General features: G+C 36.8%; 1 protein-coding gene across 2 annotated transcripts in view; it reads right to left on the bottom strand.

The window, feature by feature from the left end:
* Nucleotides 1-386: 386 nt before the first annotated feature.
* Nucleotides 387-17,135, bottom strand: part of spin (Protein spinster) — a 108,888-nt gene continuing 92,139 nt past the window's right edge. Inside the window, exon 11 of one of the 2 annotated variants that reach the window (XM_070103875.1) lies at nt 387-685. In XM_070103875.1, coding sequence (XP_069959976.1) covers nt 624-685 — 62 coding nt within the window. In that variant the 3' untranslated portion in view covers nt 387-623. Of the gene's footprint in view, nt 686-16,259; nt 16,506-17,135 lie in introns of those variants that run through there. The other variant, XM_070103874.1, reaches the window with a different exon arrangement.

Genomic DNA, 17,135 nt, shown 5'->3' with positions numbered 1-17,135 from the left:
GCCATCTATTGGCTTTATCAGTACAAATTCAAGGACATAATGGGAAGACAGTAGAAATTTATACAAAAGAAAAGGTAATCAGTCCGTCTTGGAGTTGAAGAGCACCGTAGTCTTCAAGACTATGTTCGTCAACTTCAAGGCTGAGGGACTGACTACCACATCTTTTGTATAGTTCTACTTTCTTTCCATTGTCCTTGAATTTGTATTGATAAAGCCACTGGATGGCAAAACGTCTACAATAAAGATACTCGGATTTTGCACATGCGTAATACAGTGGACCCCTGGTTAACGATATTTTTTCACTTCAGAAGTATGTTCAGGTGCCAGTACTGACCGAATTTGTTCCCATAAGGAATATTGTGAAGTAGATTAGTCCATTTCAGACCCCCAAACATACACATACAAACGCACTTACATAAATACACTTACATAATTGGTCGCATTTGGAGGTGATCGTCATGTGGGGGTCCACTGTACTTAACAACGATTACTGCAAAAAACATTCATGAAAACTAGCGGAAAATTTTTCCTAGTGCATTAAAAAATAAGAGTATTATTTTATTCTAAACCCACCAACAGAATCCCTATAGTTTTCTTCTGGTTTTCAGTGTGACTATGAAAGTTTATACAAAATTACCGTTGTTCCGTGTATTATTGGATTCTGGGCAGGTTTCTTTGTCATCCTCTGGAAGATAGATAATAGATAAGATTAGGCTTTGTTCAAGATATTTTGGGATGCATTTAAATTTAAAGAAAAACAAACCAAATTTTTGAAAAACTCTCCTTGCAAAATAAAGTAAAATTTTTACAAGACAATTGATCAGCCCCTGATCCACCACGAGGCCTGGTCACATTATTATAATCAAATAGAAGTGCTAAACCTACAAGGGTCGTACAGCGCCACAGACCAGGCCACTGGGACGTTCACCTGTTTTTAACTTTTAAATATAAATAACAATTGTCACAAGGATGCCAGTGGAAATAAGTCACTTTGTTTTTTGGTTATCCCAGGTTCTCTACACATACGCTGCTATGTATGATAATCAATGTAACTATGTATACCTGAATAAACTTATCAAATCGTCTCCAGGTAATTCATCACATTTATGTTAATTCATCTCTTTTAGTTACTTTTTTCTATAATGTCAGTTCTCTGATATTGCAGCAGCAGGCAACAGAAAATGAGAGTTGCAGTTGCACATAAAAATTTCTACCAAGCTGGCAGTATATGTAGGCTGTTCCTTGTGGGCCCCCCCCAAGGGAGGTTCCTGGAATGATGGTGAGGGGCTCTTTGATCTAGGGAATTGGATGTATGTTCGAGTTCCCTGAATTGAGCCTGAATCCTTCCCATCCCTCTCCCTACAAGCACTGTATAATCCCTACAGATTTAGCACTCTCCCATGATTATAATAATAGTGTTGCTTGTACTATTATGTCTCTCTAGGACTAAGATTTTACTCTCCCACATAGGGATCTCTCTCTCTAGGCATAAGACTATAGTCTCCTGCATAGGGTTTTACCCCTTTCTGTTTTTCAGTATTGTCCCTGAACATCAGGGACCTGTGGCAATATCAATTGTCCAGATTAGTGCCCGAGCTTGTTTTAACCATACTTCAATTGGGTTTTTGGCCATCATTTAATTACTATCAGTTGAGGAAATACTCATGTCTGGAGTCGACTAGACTAATATATTATCAAAAGGGGTAAGAGACCAATAACTCTGAGGACTCTCAGGTTGTGTTGGCAGCCAAACAGCTTTAGACTAAACAGTTTCGTATATTGAAAACCACACACACTTTGTTTCTGATATTTCTGGCTAACTGCTGTCACTTGCTAACTGTAATTTACTTTCTGCACCACCACCATCATCAGTTTCTACATGAGCTCACCTACACTAAGTGTCAGCACCCATGTGAGTACAAAACTAAATACACACACTGGCCTAGCACTGTCAGCCACACAATGATAGTTGCTAATAAGCAATGGCAGGTTGCAATGTTCAAGTTATAAAACTAGTCTTGGCGATAGTAAGCTGTGTGAAGCGATCCAACTTAAAATTAGTTATCAACAGCTCGCTATACCGAGGGGGTCAGGAGATGTATGATTCTTACCAGCTTAATTTAAAAGCTTCCCCATGAATATGCACCGCCAAGGAGCCACGCTGTCGTTGTCAGCACAAGCAATGACAAAATCATTTATGTATATACTACAGGGAAAACCAAATTCCTTGATAAACAAGTGATTGTGGTTAGTATCAAATGTAGTACTGAGTACTAGCCTTAACTCTAAAATGGCTTTAGAAAGATGGATCCAGCAGGCATCGAAGACAACAATTGTAATTTGGACAAGAATTAAAGTTGTGTCACATGAAGTTTGTTTACTGGTACATACTATATGTAACTTTCTGGTGACAGGTAGTATATTACGCTATTTGCCAAGCCTTTTGCTTTCATAGGGAGTAATTCCTGTGTGCAGATTTGGGACCAGTCTCTAGGATTTTCCAGGTGTAAATTATGATGCCTCTTTCTTACCTGCATTCCAAGGCATACAGGTGAAGCAACTTCAGATGTCCCAAGTAATTAAGGTGCTTGACAACCTAAATATGCAGTGAAGATTCACTGCAATTTTTGCCTTCCTTATAGGGGGTTGTAAGTGTACAACAGTATTCCAGCCTAGAGAACAAGTGACAGGATCACTGGTTTGGCATCCCTTGCTTTCAAGTCTCATTATCCATCCTATCATTTTCCTTACAGGTTGTGATCCCTGAAAGCGAGGTCCTGTGAGATAATTACTTCTTAGCCCTTCGTGTTAGTTTTTCACTCAACCAAATGGCTAGAATTAGTTTTGTACTTCATTCAAGCTTTTATTTCCTTAAGTTTTCCCTAACGAGTAACTGAAATTCATTCTCGTTGAACATCGCACTGTTTTCTGCGGCCTACTGGAAGACTTGGGTTATATCCACGTGGAAATTTAGTGTCCTCATTGGATGTCACTCATGCACATTCTAGCATCATCTGCAAAGGATATTACAGTGCTATGCTTTACATCTCTTTCTACATCAGATATGAGGATGAGGAAAAGGATAGGGTCAAGTACTGTGCATTGAGGAAAAGAGCTTTTCACTCGTGGGAGCCTATGACTATTTACTATTACTCTTTGCATTTGATTTGTTATATAGTTAGAAATCCATCTGCCCACTTTTGACATACAGGAATTTGATCATCAAAAAATAAAGCTGTTTGCTAGTTAGCATTTATTCAATCTGCAAGTGTTTCATTCACATCCTGCATTTTTCCCGCAATTTCACTACACTTGTCAGTAAGCCAAGCTTGTGGCTTGAAGGATCACCGTTTTCAAAAATCAGCAGTGTATTATTGTCCATTTGGCAGATATTTTACCTTCTTGTAGTGAAATCCATTAAATTTCAAGAGAATAACTTAAGTTCTTCTTAGATATAAAATGATTGATGTCAAGTTTGTATACCTTGAACAATAAAATGGTATAAAATACCGACAGGTTGTTAGGTAAGACACATATGCAACAGTTAGGTATCTTTATTATGAAACGTTTCGCCTACACAGTAGGCTTCTTCAGTCAAGTACAGAAAAGTTGATAGAAGCAGAAGATACTTGAAGACGATGTAATCAGTCCATCACCCTTAAGGGTGATGTAATCAGTCCATCACCCTTAAGGGTGATGGACTGATTACATCGTCTTCAAGTATCTTCTGCTTCTATCAACTTTTCTGTACTTGACTGAAGAAGCCTACTGTGTAGGCGAAACGTTTCATAATAAAGATACCTAACTGTTGCATATGTGTCTTACCTTTGTATACCTTGCTAAACTCTGTCTAGGTATTTTGATAACCATACATTCCAGCAACATCCAGAGATAAAAACAATAGGTAAGTGATGGAAAATTATTTCCCAATGTACCTGGCTTACACAAAAAAAGGGAGGCAAATTGCAGTGTTCTCCATTGAAGTTTTGATCCAGTACCCTCAGACAAAATCCAGAAAAAAAAAAACACACACATACATACATTCTCAAGTTATGGTGCAAGACCCAAGTGATGGAAAAAAGTGAGGGTACTACATTAAAGGAATGAAAAACAGCATAAACATAAATTAATTTATTAAGCTATAATACAACATTACATATATACAAATCATACCTGAAAATACAAAATGGATGGCAGAAGTATGAATATGATCCGATGTATAAAAATGAAAGTATGAAGCCATTTACAATATTTTAATTGTACACGATGTATTGCGAAATTGGAGTATGTACAATGTATGTATGATTCACAAGACAATCCCCAAAATCCATCTCATACTACACTAACATTCACCACATACACACTTGAAGTCCTTTGAAAAAAAAAAATAAAATGTAATGGTCAGTTTGATATCAAAGGACCCAGTAAAAGTGCTAACTATAATTACTATAGTGCTGCATAACATTGAATTTCTCATGCAATTAACATCATGAATTGATAACTGCAAATCTGAATAACACTATACAGTGGACCCCTGGTTAACGATATTTTTTCATTCCAGAAGTATGTTCAGGTGCCAGTACTGACCGAATTTGTTCCCATAAGGAATATTGTGAAGTAGATTAGTCCATTTCAGACCCCCAAACATACACGTACAAACGCACTTACATAAATACACTTGCATAATTGGTCGCATTGGGAGGTGATCGTTAAGCGGGAGTCCACTGTATATGAGGTTACTTATTATTTTAGCCTTTGAAACCTAGGTGATTATTTTTAGTCTAAAATTATATACCTAATAAGCAAGGGCATTTTTAACATGTATTGTAAGTACACGAGTTGCCTTGTTCTAACAGGTTCTTCATAGTGTTGGCCCCAAAGTATTTTAAAAATTATGGAAATGCCCATGAAATACAGATTGTGAAGCAATTCTTTTTAGGAGCAATTATATTATTTATACAAGTCAGATGCAAAAACTTCAGCCTTACCTATCTGTAACTAGAAGACCAGAGCTAAAAGTACCATCCTCTCAATACTAGTCACCCTTTTCCAAATAAAGCTAATACAAGTGAAAAAAAAAATAAACACAAAACTAGCTTTCGGTGAAGACTTGAAACATTAATGTTTCAAAATATTCTTTAATTTTACAAGTGGTATCTTCGCTTGAGATGTCTTATTAGTGTGAACATAACCACAGGCAAGTAACCATTAGATTTAAAAATACAAGTTAATTTTCCTTTTGGGTGCATTTTGTGTAGTCTATACAGTATTTTTTTTATATAAAAGCACAATTATATCTGCTAACATTTTTCCTGAAATTATATTTTGTGCTGTTTACAAGCAAAAATTTTCTGTGTACAATACTCCTTTCTTAAGAGGAGCATATATGTATGTATGTTGTAAAATTTTTTCTTAAACGTTTTATTATCCAAAGCTACATTTTTTCTGCTTACTAATCTAAGAACAAAATTATAATTATTATTTATCAATCCTTAGTTTGTAAATTTTTCATACACTCTACTGAATATTAACATTTATATTCTTAAAATGCCTGCACTTTAAAGGAGGGGTTTGGGATACTGGCAGTTTGGAGGGATATGTTGTGTATCTTTATATGTGTATGCTTCTAAACTGTTGTATTCTGAGCACCTCTGCAAAAACAGTAATAATGTGCGAGTGTGGTGAAAGTGTTGATTGATGAAAGTATTTTCTTTTTGGGGATTTTCTTTCTTTTTTGGGTCACCCTGCCTCGGTGGGAGACGGCCGACTTGTTGAGAGAGAGAAAAAAAAAAAAAAAAAAAAATCTTAAAAATTGAATATCTGAATTTTTATAGGTGAGCATCACAAATAGGTCCCTAAGAAAAATGTATCAAGTGGTTGGAAGTCCTAAAAATGCCCCTGCTAATAAGGACCTGGAATTGCCATCTAATCATCACTAAGTTATAGTAAATTGGGCAATTTAACCCTTCCAGGGTCCGTGCCGTAGATCTACAGCTTTACGTTCAGGGTCCAAACCGTAGATCTACGCCATGAACTCGACTCACTCTGATAAGCTGCAAGTGGTAAATTTGGGCCTAGATATGAGAGAATACATCTATGTGGTATGTGTGCACCACATAAAACAAATCCTGCAGCATGCAGTGTATAATGAGAGAAAAAAAACCGATTCCGTGATTTTCGATTAAAACAGCGACTTTGCAGTTTTTTATAGATGTATTTGCGATTTCTTGGTCTCATTTGATAGAATGGAAGACATATTACAGAAATAGAGATTGGTTTTAGCACTGGAAATGGCTTGAAACCGAGCTCAAAGTAGCGGAAATGTTAAATTTTTGCCGAGGTTCAAGAGGAAACAAACGACCTCACACGTCTAATACACGCCAGCTGGTGGGTCTAATATACATTCACAAATGTGATGATGATATTTATACAGTTATTACAATATTGCATAACAGTAAATCTTCTATTTTTTGGTTTGAATAAAAATTAATTATGTGAATAAAAAATCAAAACGGAATTCATTTGTAAAGCCTCAAAACATGACTAATGAACAGAGGAAATGTTAGTTTAGTGCCAAGAATACCTACATTGTTTATTCTGGACCCTATTTTGAAATTGGAATATTTTGAACTGAGTTAAATTGGCCAAATTACCAATTTCCGATCACTTTATTTTGTAGTTGAAACAGTTGACTTGGCGATTTCTTGTGCTCAATCGATAGAATAGAAGTAATACTAGTGAAATAGCTAAGAATTTGGTTGACTGGAATAATGTAATTGGCCTAAAATGGGAGTCAAAGTCAGCAAAATCGCTGATTCGTAAATATCGCTGACACATCAAAATTCGCGAGCATAATTTCATCAATTTTCCATCAAATTTCATACTTTTTGTTTTATTACCTTCAGAAAAAGATTCTCTACCATCTCATAAGAAAAAATAACAATTTTTTTTTTTTAAATTCTTGGACCCTGGTGTGCACTTTGAAATTTGGCCTCTGGACCCTGAAAGGGTTAGCTCAACTAATTAACAAACATGTACACTCAAACTAAAGTATAGTGGACCCTCGACCAACGATGGCATCGATTAACGATAAATCTGACTAGCGATACATTTTATCGCAAAAATTTTGCCTCGATTAGCGCTAAAAAACTCGACCAACACTATTCGTTCCGTCTGAGACACGTCCACTTCTGGCCAGTGTTTACAAGCCAGCCAGCCACCGCGGTCGCTTCCAAGCATACAATCGGAACATTTCATATTATCACAGCCTTTTTAGTGATTGCACCTGCAATATAAGTCACCATGGGCCCCAAGAAAGCTTCTAGTGCCAACCCTACAGCAAAAAGGGTGAGAATTACTATGGATATGAAGAAAGAGATCATTGCTAAGTACGAAAGTGGAGTGCATGTCTCCGAGCTGGCCAGGCTGTACACAAAACCCCAATCAACCATCGCTACTATTGTGGCCAAGAAAATGGCAATCAAGGAAGCTGTTCTTGCCAAAGGTGCAACTATGTTTTCGAAACTGAGATCGCAAGTGATAAAAGATGTTGAGAGACTGTTATTGGTATGGATAAACGAAAAACAGATAGCAGGAGATAGCATCTCTCAAGCGATCATATGTGAAAAGGCTAGGAAGTTGCATGACGATTTAATTAGAAAAATGCCAGCAACTAGTGGTGATGCGAGTGAATTTAAGGCCAGCAAAGGTTGGTTTGAGGGATTTAAGAATCGTAGTGGCATACATAGTGTGATAAGGCATGGTGAGGCTGCCAGTTTGGACCAAAAAGCAGCTGAAAAATATGTGCAGGAATTCAAGGAGTACATAGACAGTGAAGGACTGAAACCTGAACAAGTGGACATTTTAGGAATGTCATAAAGGAACGGGAGGTACAGGCCTCTATGGGCAGATATGTTGTGCGACAGAGGTCCAGTGACTCAAGCTGGTCCTAGCGGCATTAAAAGAAGAAGGGAAGTAACCCCGAAAAAGGACTTGCCACCTCAAGCCCTAATGGAAGGGGATTCCCCTTCTAAACACTAAGACCATCAACACACTCCCCTCTTCCCATCCCATCAATCATCACCAGATCTTCAATAAAGGTAAGTGTCATGTAACTGTGCATGTCTTCTTCAGTTTGTGTGTATTAAAATTAATATTTCATGTGTTAAAATTTTTTTTTTCAATACTTTTGGGTGTCTTGCACGGATTAATTTTGATTTCCATTATTTCTTATGGGGAAAATTAACTTGACTAACGATTATTTTGACTAACGATGAGCTCTCAGGAACGGATTAATATCGTTGGTCGAGGGTCCACTGTAATAAACATCTTTCTACTAAAATATAACAAATTTCTTCAAAATCAAGCATCAGCTATCTAGAGAGATTATCTTGTAAACATGATCTGTAATTACATAAGGAATCAAAACATCATATATGATGCTTTTCTTCCTACTTTTAGATACAATACAAAACACAAACCCATAGGTCAGGGCACCTTAGTTGTAATTTGCTTGAATGCAAATGAAGATAATCATGAGTCCCATTAAAATTATTGGTATTTCTATCACAAGATCATAATCCACTTGCTGGAATTTACTGAACAATGCTTGTGACATTAATGAATTTCATGACAATTAATTATCACAGTAATAAACAGCACACAATCAACCCTAGCAGACTATTAACAATAATTTTTAAAGGAAACTTTAGATGATGTCTTGGTTCATCCTGTAGCATAGTCAAACTATCACTTAGTACTGGTCCAAGAGAGACGAACGTCATCTGCAGTTTCCTCTCCAAATTCCAAATTCTAGCAAGCGTGTGTGAGAGTGTTAGATAGGAGTGAATGGAGACGAATGGTACTTGGGACCTGACGATCTGTTGGAGTGTGAACAGGGTAATATTTAGTGAAGGGATTCAGGGAAACCGGTTATTTTCATATAGTCGGACTTGAGTCCTGGAAATGGGAAGTACAATGCCTGCACTTTAAAGGAGGGGTTTGGGATATTGGCAGTTTGGAGGGATATGTTGTGTATCTTTATATGTGTATGCTTCTAAACTGTTGTATTCTGAGCACCTCTGCAAAAACAGTGATAATGTGTGAGTGTGGTGAAAGTGTTGAATGATGAAAGTATTTTCTTTTTGGGGATTTTCTTTCTTTTTTGGGACACCCTGCCTCGGTGCGAGACGGCCGACTTGTTGGGGGGGGGGGGGGGAAGTCAATTGTGTCAGCAACAGTATTTTAACTTTCATTCATCTCTCACTTACACTAATAATCCTGAGCTTGATCCAGGAAAGTACCATAAAATGAAAGGAAGTGCAGCTTCAGAAGTTTTATACAGGAGGGACTTAGGGAGTGGCAGTCTGGATGGAAGAGGGGGCTAGACGACTTGTCTTGAAGCAATGTTGTTATTTTTGAGAGTGGAGGGGGCTTTGGGAGGCTAATGAAATTTTTTCAACGGGCTTCAATCTCCCCTTGGTGCCACCCCTGAATGATAATCACATTGGAACAGTTAACAACCCACAAATTAGAGATAAATCTTAGGACTACTCTTTGGTCTAATCTGTGGCATTATGGAATCATGACTGACGGTGGGTCAGGACGGACCGGAAAATCACAAGATTTAACTCCAATAGATGGGTTATTGTTGCTTCTAGAAATATAGTTAACTTCATCTCTTACTGGACATACAAGCGCAGATTACACATGAAATTATTATACAAACTGGAAATGTTAAAAACATGCTATGTATGTCTAACTGAACATTAAAGAATCATGTAAAAATGGAATTGTTAAACTGTAAATGTTTCGGTTTTGAATAATCTTGAAATATATAATGGCACATTTCCATTTCAAATGAACAAAAGAAAATATTTTTGCAAACTGATAAGACCAATCAAATGCTGTATATTATCTGATTTTTTCTTTTTTTCAACAAGTCGGCCGTCTCCCACCGAGGCAGGGTGACCCAAAAAAGAAAGAAAATCCCCAAAAAGAAAATACTTTCATCATCATTCAACACTTTCACCACACGCACACATTATCACTGCTTTTGCAGAGGTGCTCAGAATACAACAGTTTAGAAGCATATACATATAAAGATACACAACATATCCCTCCAAACTGCCAATATCCCAAACCCCTCCTTTAAAGTGCAGGCATTGTACTTCCCATTTCCAGGACTCAAGTCCGACTATATGAAAATAACCGGTTTCCCTGAATCCCTTCACTAAATATTACCCTGCTCACACTCCAACAGATCGTCAGGTCCCAAGTATCATTCGTCTCCATTCACTCCTATTTAACACGCTCATGCACGCTTGCTGGAAGTCCAAGCCCCTCGCCCACAAAACCTCCTTTACCCCCTCTTTCCAACCCTTTCGAGGACGACCCCTACCCCTCTTTCCTTCCCCTATAGATTTATATGCTTTCCATGTCATTCTACTTTGATCCATTCTCTCTAAATAACCAAACCACCTCAACAACCCCTCTGACTAATGCTTTTATTAACTCCACACCTTCTCCTAATTTCCACACTTCGAATTTTCTGCATAATATTTACACCACACATTGCCCTTAGACAGGACATCTCCACTGCCTCCAACCGTCTCCTCGCTGCTGCATTTACCACCCAAGCTTCACATCCATATAAGAGTGTTGGTACTACTATACTTTCATACATTCCCTTCTTTGCCTCCATAGATAACGTTTTTTGACTCCACATATACCTCAACGCACCACTCGCCTTTTTTCCCTCATCAATTCTATGATTAACCTCATCCTTCATAAATCCATCTGCCGACACGTCAACTCCCAAGTATCTGAAAACATTCACTTCTTCCATACTCCTCCTCCCCAATTTGATATCCAATTTTTCTTTATCTAAATCATTTGATACCCTCATCACCTTACTCTTTTCTATGTTCACTTTCAACTTTCTACCTTTACACACATTCTCAAACTCATCCACTAACCTTTGCAATTTTTCTTTAGAATCTCCCATAAGCACAGTATCATCTGCAAAAAGTAACTGTCAATTCCCATTTTGAATTTGATTCCCCATAATTTAATCCCACCCCTCTCCCGAACACCCTAGCATTTACTTCTTTTACAACCCCATCTATAAATATTAAACAACCATGGTGACATTACACATCCCTGTCTAAGACCTACTTTTACCGGGAAGTAGTCTCCCTCTCTTCTACACACCCTAACCTGAGCCTCACTATCCTCATAAAAGCTTTTTACAGCATTTAGTAACTTACCACCTATTCCATAAACTTGCAACATCCGCCACATTGCTCCTCTATCCACTATCATATGCCTTTTCTAAATCCATAAATGCAATAAAAACTTCCCTACCTTTATCCAAATACTGTTCACATATATGCTTCAATGTAAACACTTGATCTACACATCCCCTACCCACTCTGAAGCCTCCTTGCTCATCCGCAATTCTACATTCTGATTTACATGGATAATTATTAAAAAAAAAATTATTCCTTATTAGATTTTTTAAATATGTATAAAGAAAAATTTAAACTCGAAAGAAGGGACGCTGTGAGTGTAGTATCTATGTCATTTCAGAAAGCAGAGAAGGCAATGTTCAAAGATCATTAATCAATAATTTGAAAATTTCTGCAGGAATATTTACATAATTTTCACATACTTAGCAATACCTTATCAGTCTACTCCATAATTTTCTATTTATAAAGGTTACAAAGGTATCAGTGCTTAACTATAATAGTAGTTAATTTTGCACCAGACCTCCTAAATAATGAAATTTGCTGACAGCAAACTGGTTACACAAGTGTTAACATTACCAGGGCACCATCCTATGGGTACTGTCACCAGAATAAACTTACTCAGTATGTTAAAATTAAACAAAACCCTTGTGACTGGGCTTTAACCTACCATTTTGTACCTTATCATTTAAATAATGTGAATGTAACCATTAATCAGTGATATATGAACATTCCTTTTAATTTTCATTACTAGCCAATTTTAGTAAGTTCACAAATTTTAGGTGCAGTTGCAAATAGACCTAGAATCAGTCATTGTTAAAGGGTAAGGGGAAGGGGTGGAGAGGGGAACAATCAGCCACAGATCAGATTTCCAGAAATTTTTTTTTTTTTTTTAAGTAATAACCTTAAATAAGTCAGCCAAGTTATGAAGTTGATATTTAAAGGCCACTGGTTCAGCTCCCAGTATTCTTTACACAATATGTCACTTTCACGATACAGTGGACAACTGATTTCATACTATAACCACGAGGTCCATGTAGTGTCGGGAGCTCTATATAAAAGTAGGTTGAGCAATGGTATGGGCAATCTACAGAATTCTTCTCAACACTCCATGGCTAAATCTGTATAACTGAAACTTGCAAAATACAAGGCAGCAAGTAGATAGTCCCCGGTATACATTATGCAGTTTCTCACTTTCCTAATACGAGGAAGTTCTCCTATCGTTTACGGCTATCTCATCGCCCTTGAAAGTGTGACAGAAGGCACGCCTAGCCACAAGGTTTCCTGCAGTGATATTGTTGTCTGATCACCTCTGCCTCTTCCTCACTAGTTGTTATTGTCAAAGATTATACTTTGCCAACACCTGCATTTATATCAAAGAAAATAAAATAAAAAAAAATTTTTTTAATTGTTACATGTATTTGATGGTACTCACAGAAGTGGTGTTCATATTTTTGATTTACACTAATGTAAATATACCTACACAATTCAGAATGCTCAGATTATCATACACAAGGGACTTGCCAGGAGTGTATTATTTTTAAAGTTATACAGTGGTACCCCGAGTTTCGAACTGCTCCCAACTCGAACAATTATGTAAGTGTATTTGTGTAAGTGTGTTTGTAAAGTGTATTTTTGGGGGTCTGAAACGGACTAATCTAAGTCACATTATTCCTTATGGGAACAAATTCGTTCGGTATTGGCACTCGAACAGCATTCTGGAATGAAATAAGTTCGAAACTCTGGGTACCACTGTATTCTGATTATTGTAAAATTTTCAAAATTAATGTAACAAAATGCCTCTCTTAAGGATTAGTTTTTTGAAGTTTCAAAAAAATTATTATTCAAGGTTTCACTTTAAGCACAAAGACAGTTTGGCAACAGACAACACTAGCACCAAAGTATCTGCGTAACTTTGCATTGCAGTACCTGCTTTGAACCGGCAAGCAAACTTAATCTACAGATGATGTTTAAAGGTAATGGAAATAAGCGTCTGCACTGCAAAGTACACAAACACTGTACATGGAGATTCCAATGCTGCAACAGTACAGATCCTGTTAACATTTCAGATTCATAATATCTTTTATGAAAAGATACTGAATACGAGAGTCATTTAATGTCGTGCAGAATTCACAAAAAAAATATTTGGTCAAAATAGTCTTAATATACAGTGCACTACCATGCACTATATTTTTGTTTTAGACTTAAGATCAAAGTAACATTAAGTGCATGATGCCTTTTTTATGCACCATCGATAACTCAAAAATATTACCTTGGGGAAAGTGACTATGTTGATGAGAGGCTCTTGATCTGGGAAATGGGAGCTTGGCTCAAACCTGTATGGATCATATAGCTCAACAGTGAATTGGATTGTAAGGGTATGAATGAGTGGAGGTGAGGGTTCATGAGGTGTAAAATTAACACATATGGTACAATAAGTTAGTTTCTGATCAAACTTCATGTAAGGAAACTGCATTAAAATGTGGAATTTTGGGCGAGAAGAGCAGAGAATTAGCACATCAGGGCACTGAAGATGTTAAAACTGAATTTTCTGTGCTCAGTGATAGAGCAGTCCATTAATAATTCAGTGAAATGATAAGACTTCTTGCCAGTCAATGCAGAGGGGCACTGGGCATCTCTGGATATGATTGTATGTAGGCCATGAATGTCACATTTGTGATTAGGTGAGCACTTTCTCCACACCCAACAGCAACAAAAAGAACATGCCAAGGAATGTGATTGTGATTTGGCAGAAAGTAATTTTTGTTGTTGTTTAATTTAATCAAATGCTATTGTCAGTAGTTTCCAAGTCAAAGGGGGTACTGATATAATACAGTAGTTTGAAAAAGGGACCTCCCTGTGGGATATTGGCAGAAAATGAATAGCCGACCAAGAAGCAAGTCTCAAGTGTTCATTGCCCTAAAGGTGTGCGTGTCCAGGAATCTGTTAGTTTATTGGCCTGGTCAGCACCATTAACTTGGATGATGTGCATCCCTGTTTTAGAGGGTGGAACATGTCAGACAATGCATGTCAAGAGTTCTTGTGCAAGGAGGTGGTCATTCAGGTGTGCTTTGGGATTATTTTTTTTTTTTTCAGTGAAAAACTCTCCAAGCGGTTTCTTGAAATGTGATGGGGTAAAGTTTGTCATGAATGTTTTTTCTGTCATTGTGTTTTGGTAGATGGCTTAGAGCCACTGTCTGCTGATGCTTGAACTATCAATCATTACATTAAGGAAAAAGCCGATTCCATGGTCAAGGTAAGGTGAAGTCTGAGAGAATGCTAGAACCAGATTTGAGCAACAGAGGATTACCCAAAATCATTTCCAAGTTCTAAGGAAAGTATTACCATGCAAGGGTCAGGGAGAGGGTATTGTCATCACTAAGGATCTAGGAGAATTGCGGTCTCTTGTATATCAAAGAAAAAAAAAGAAAGGGTCAGTTCTGAGAATAAACAAAAAAGAAACCACATGCCCACCCTTAACCATGGCCATCTCCACTGCAACAGATACAGTTGCTGTTACCTGGAAACCTCCTCTTACCCTACCTGGTGTTTGACACCAGGATAGCATCCCAGAACATGAGTTAGACTTAGCACAACCAACTGTCTAGATACAAGAACTAACCATGCAATCGTTTTTCAGCTAATAATAGTGACAGGCGAACTGGAATGAACTCCAAGAGTCGTACACTGTCAATTGCAAGCAAACTCCAGTAATATCTTCCATTACCAGAGGTCCTGCTAGATGGTCACCCAATATCTCACTAGAGGGTCACCTGACCTGCCTCAAGATCTAATTTCTATCGGATGGAGTGATAACCACTGCAGCACTAACAATTGAACTTGTATGAAAACAGAGCAGTTAATAAAGCCCTTTTACTACTGTTTTGAAACTGCATTTCATAAAAGGTAGAAATTTCCTCACCAAAGAGGCCCAAATTGAGAGAGGGAAAGGGAAGGTTAGAGTATATTTAAATTTTATATGAGGAAGGGGGCAGGTGGTCCAATTCTTCAGATCAAGAACCCCTTCACCAATACAAGGGACCCTTCCTTGAAGGAAATATGATTATAATAATAAATCATAATAATAATAATAATAAAAATAATAATAATTATAACAATAACACATGAGCAATCTAAAAGCTGCTGTAAATTCCCATAAAAAATCATTAAAATATTCTGTTCTTTTTTTCTCAAGTTCCATATAATTTGATAGAATCCTGGACATAATTCCCTAAAGGTGAATATTCATCAGATGTCATTAACATCCTCGTTCTTGCTCATGGTTCGTCATGTCTAGGAACTTCATATTTCAACTATGCTTGCTATTTAACGTTTTCTACACTACAGCATAGTGTTTAATTGCATTGAAAAAATAAATAAATAAAAATTGCACAATAAAGTCACAGCCACAATACTTTTCATTTATGTAGGCCAACTGGTTTGAAAGCTTGTAAACTACAACATTAGAGAAATAGCATGTAATACCGACAGGATGTAGAAAAAGACACGTACGGCTCAGGATATATATATTAAAGGAAATGTTTTGCCACTTATAACAAAACATTTCCTCTAATAAATGTCCTGAACTGTACACGAGCCTTTTTCATAACATTAGCCTAATAGTGTAGTGAAGTACATAACTGGCACTTGGAGAGGCACATTTTTAAACAATCAGATATGTTTCCTTTAAAGCCATCTTTAACAATACCACAATCTTGAGAGCCAAACCTCAGCTCCAATTCAAAACTAAAGAACAAATTAAAAAAAAAAGGGTTTCACACAAATCTTTCACAAATTATTTATATCCCTTATTAATACTTGGGTTATACTATAACCGAAGAGAATAAGGTAAAAGTACACCTTATAAATGCCTCTCAGATTTTATGGTAATATATAAGTGAAAAAATATAACTTTAGCAGCTGCAAGCTACCTCAACACATTACTTCACTGAAATTTATAGGCTGAAACTTTCCCTCAACCTCTCTAAACCAGTTGGCTTTTTACCTCCTCTACTTCGCAAACATCCTGCTTAAAACTATTGCACAACTCTTTCCTTGCACAAGCAGCACACTCATTTTTACACACACACACATTCAAAACTCACTGAATGCCAAGCATTCACAAACACTTGATAATTGAAGACACAGCTAATGATAAGATGCATTAATTAAGGAGGTTCTGTGTCTGTTCTTCTTCTGGATCTTCGGGGGTACTCAAACTGCGGCTACTGCTGGTGCTCTCCTGGTCCTCAGCCTCCCCTGTGGACCACACTTAATTATCACCTTATACGGCTCCACTGCCTCGTTATCACCACCTAACTTGAGCTGTTTATCTATTAAGAATCTTAAACTTGAGAGAATTCTAGCTTACAGCTCCACTAACAGTTACTTAACTTTTATGGATACAATTTCTTAATCCAGAATTCCAAGGTTCTATATTTTATAAATGAAATGCCTGACTAATTTACAAGTACGTACTTTTATCCTTGTACAATATATGAAACTATTTTGTCAATATGATACAGATCACAATAAACTCAATAATGAAGAAACCAAATTAATTTTGATTACAATGATCTCAAAGTAATAAGGGTATATGTTCAACAATGCATTTAGGAATAAAGCTTAAGTGTTAATACAATAGGTATTTTTTTTTAACACTGTCTCCTAACAAGGTATTAAATTTATCAAATTGCATCCTGACTGTTTACAACTATTAAGTAACAGAAATTTGAAAATAGCTAACAAGTTTATTATAGCTTAGTAATTAGCTATTTCCATTCCTTAGTATTTATGAGTGTAAGCATCAGGATTAGAGCATTAATAATTTATTATTACTAGCTTAAACAGCAGTTCAGTGAAACCAGCAAATGAGCATTTCAAAAAATC

This window comes from Cherax quadricarinatus, chromosome 88 (genome assembly GCF_038502225.1).
Source record: "Cherax quadricarinatus isolate ZL_2023a chromosome 88, ASM3850222v1, whole genome shotgun sequence".
Taxonomy (NCBI): Eukaryota; Metazoa; Arthropoda; class Malacostraca; order Decapoda; family Parastacidae; genus Cherax; species Cherax quadricarinatus.
Note: the sequence above shows the minus strand (reverse complement) of the source record. Positions and strands in the feature narration are given on the sequence as shown.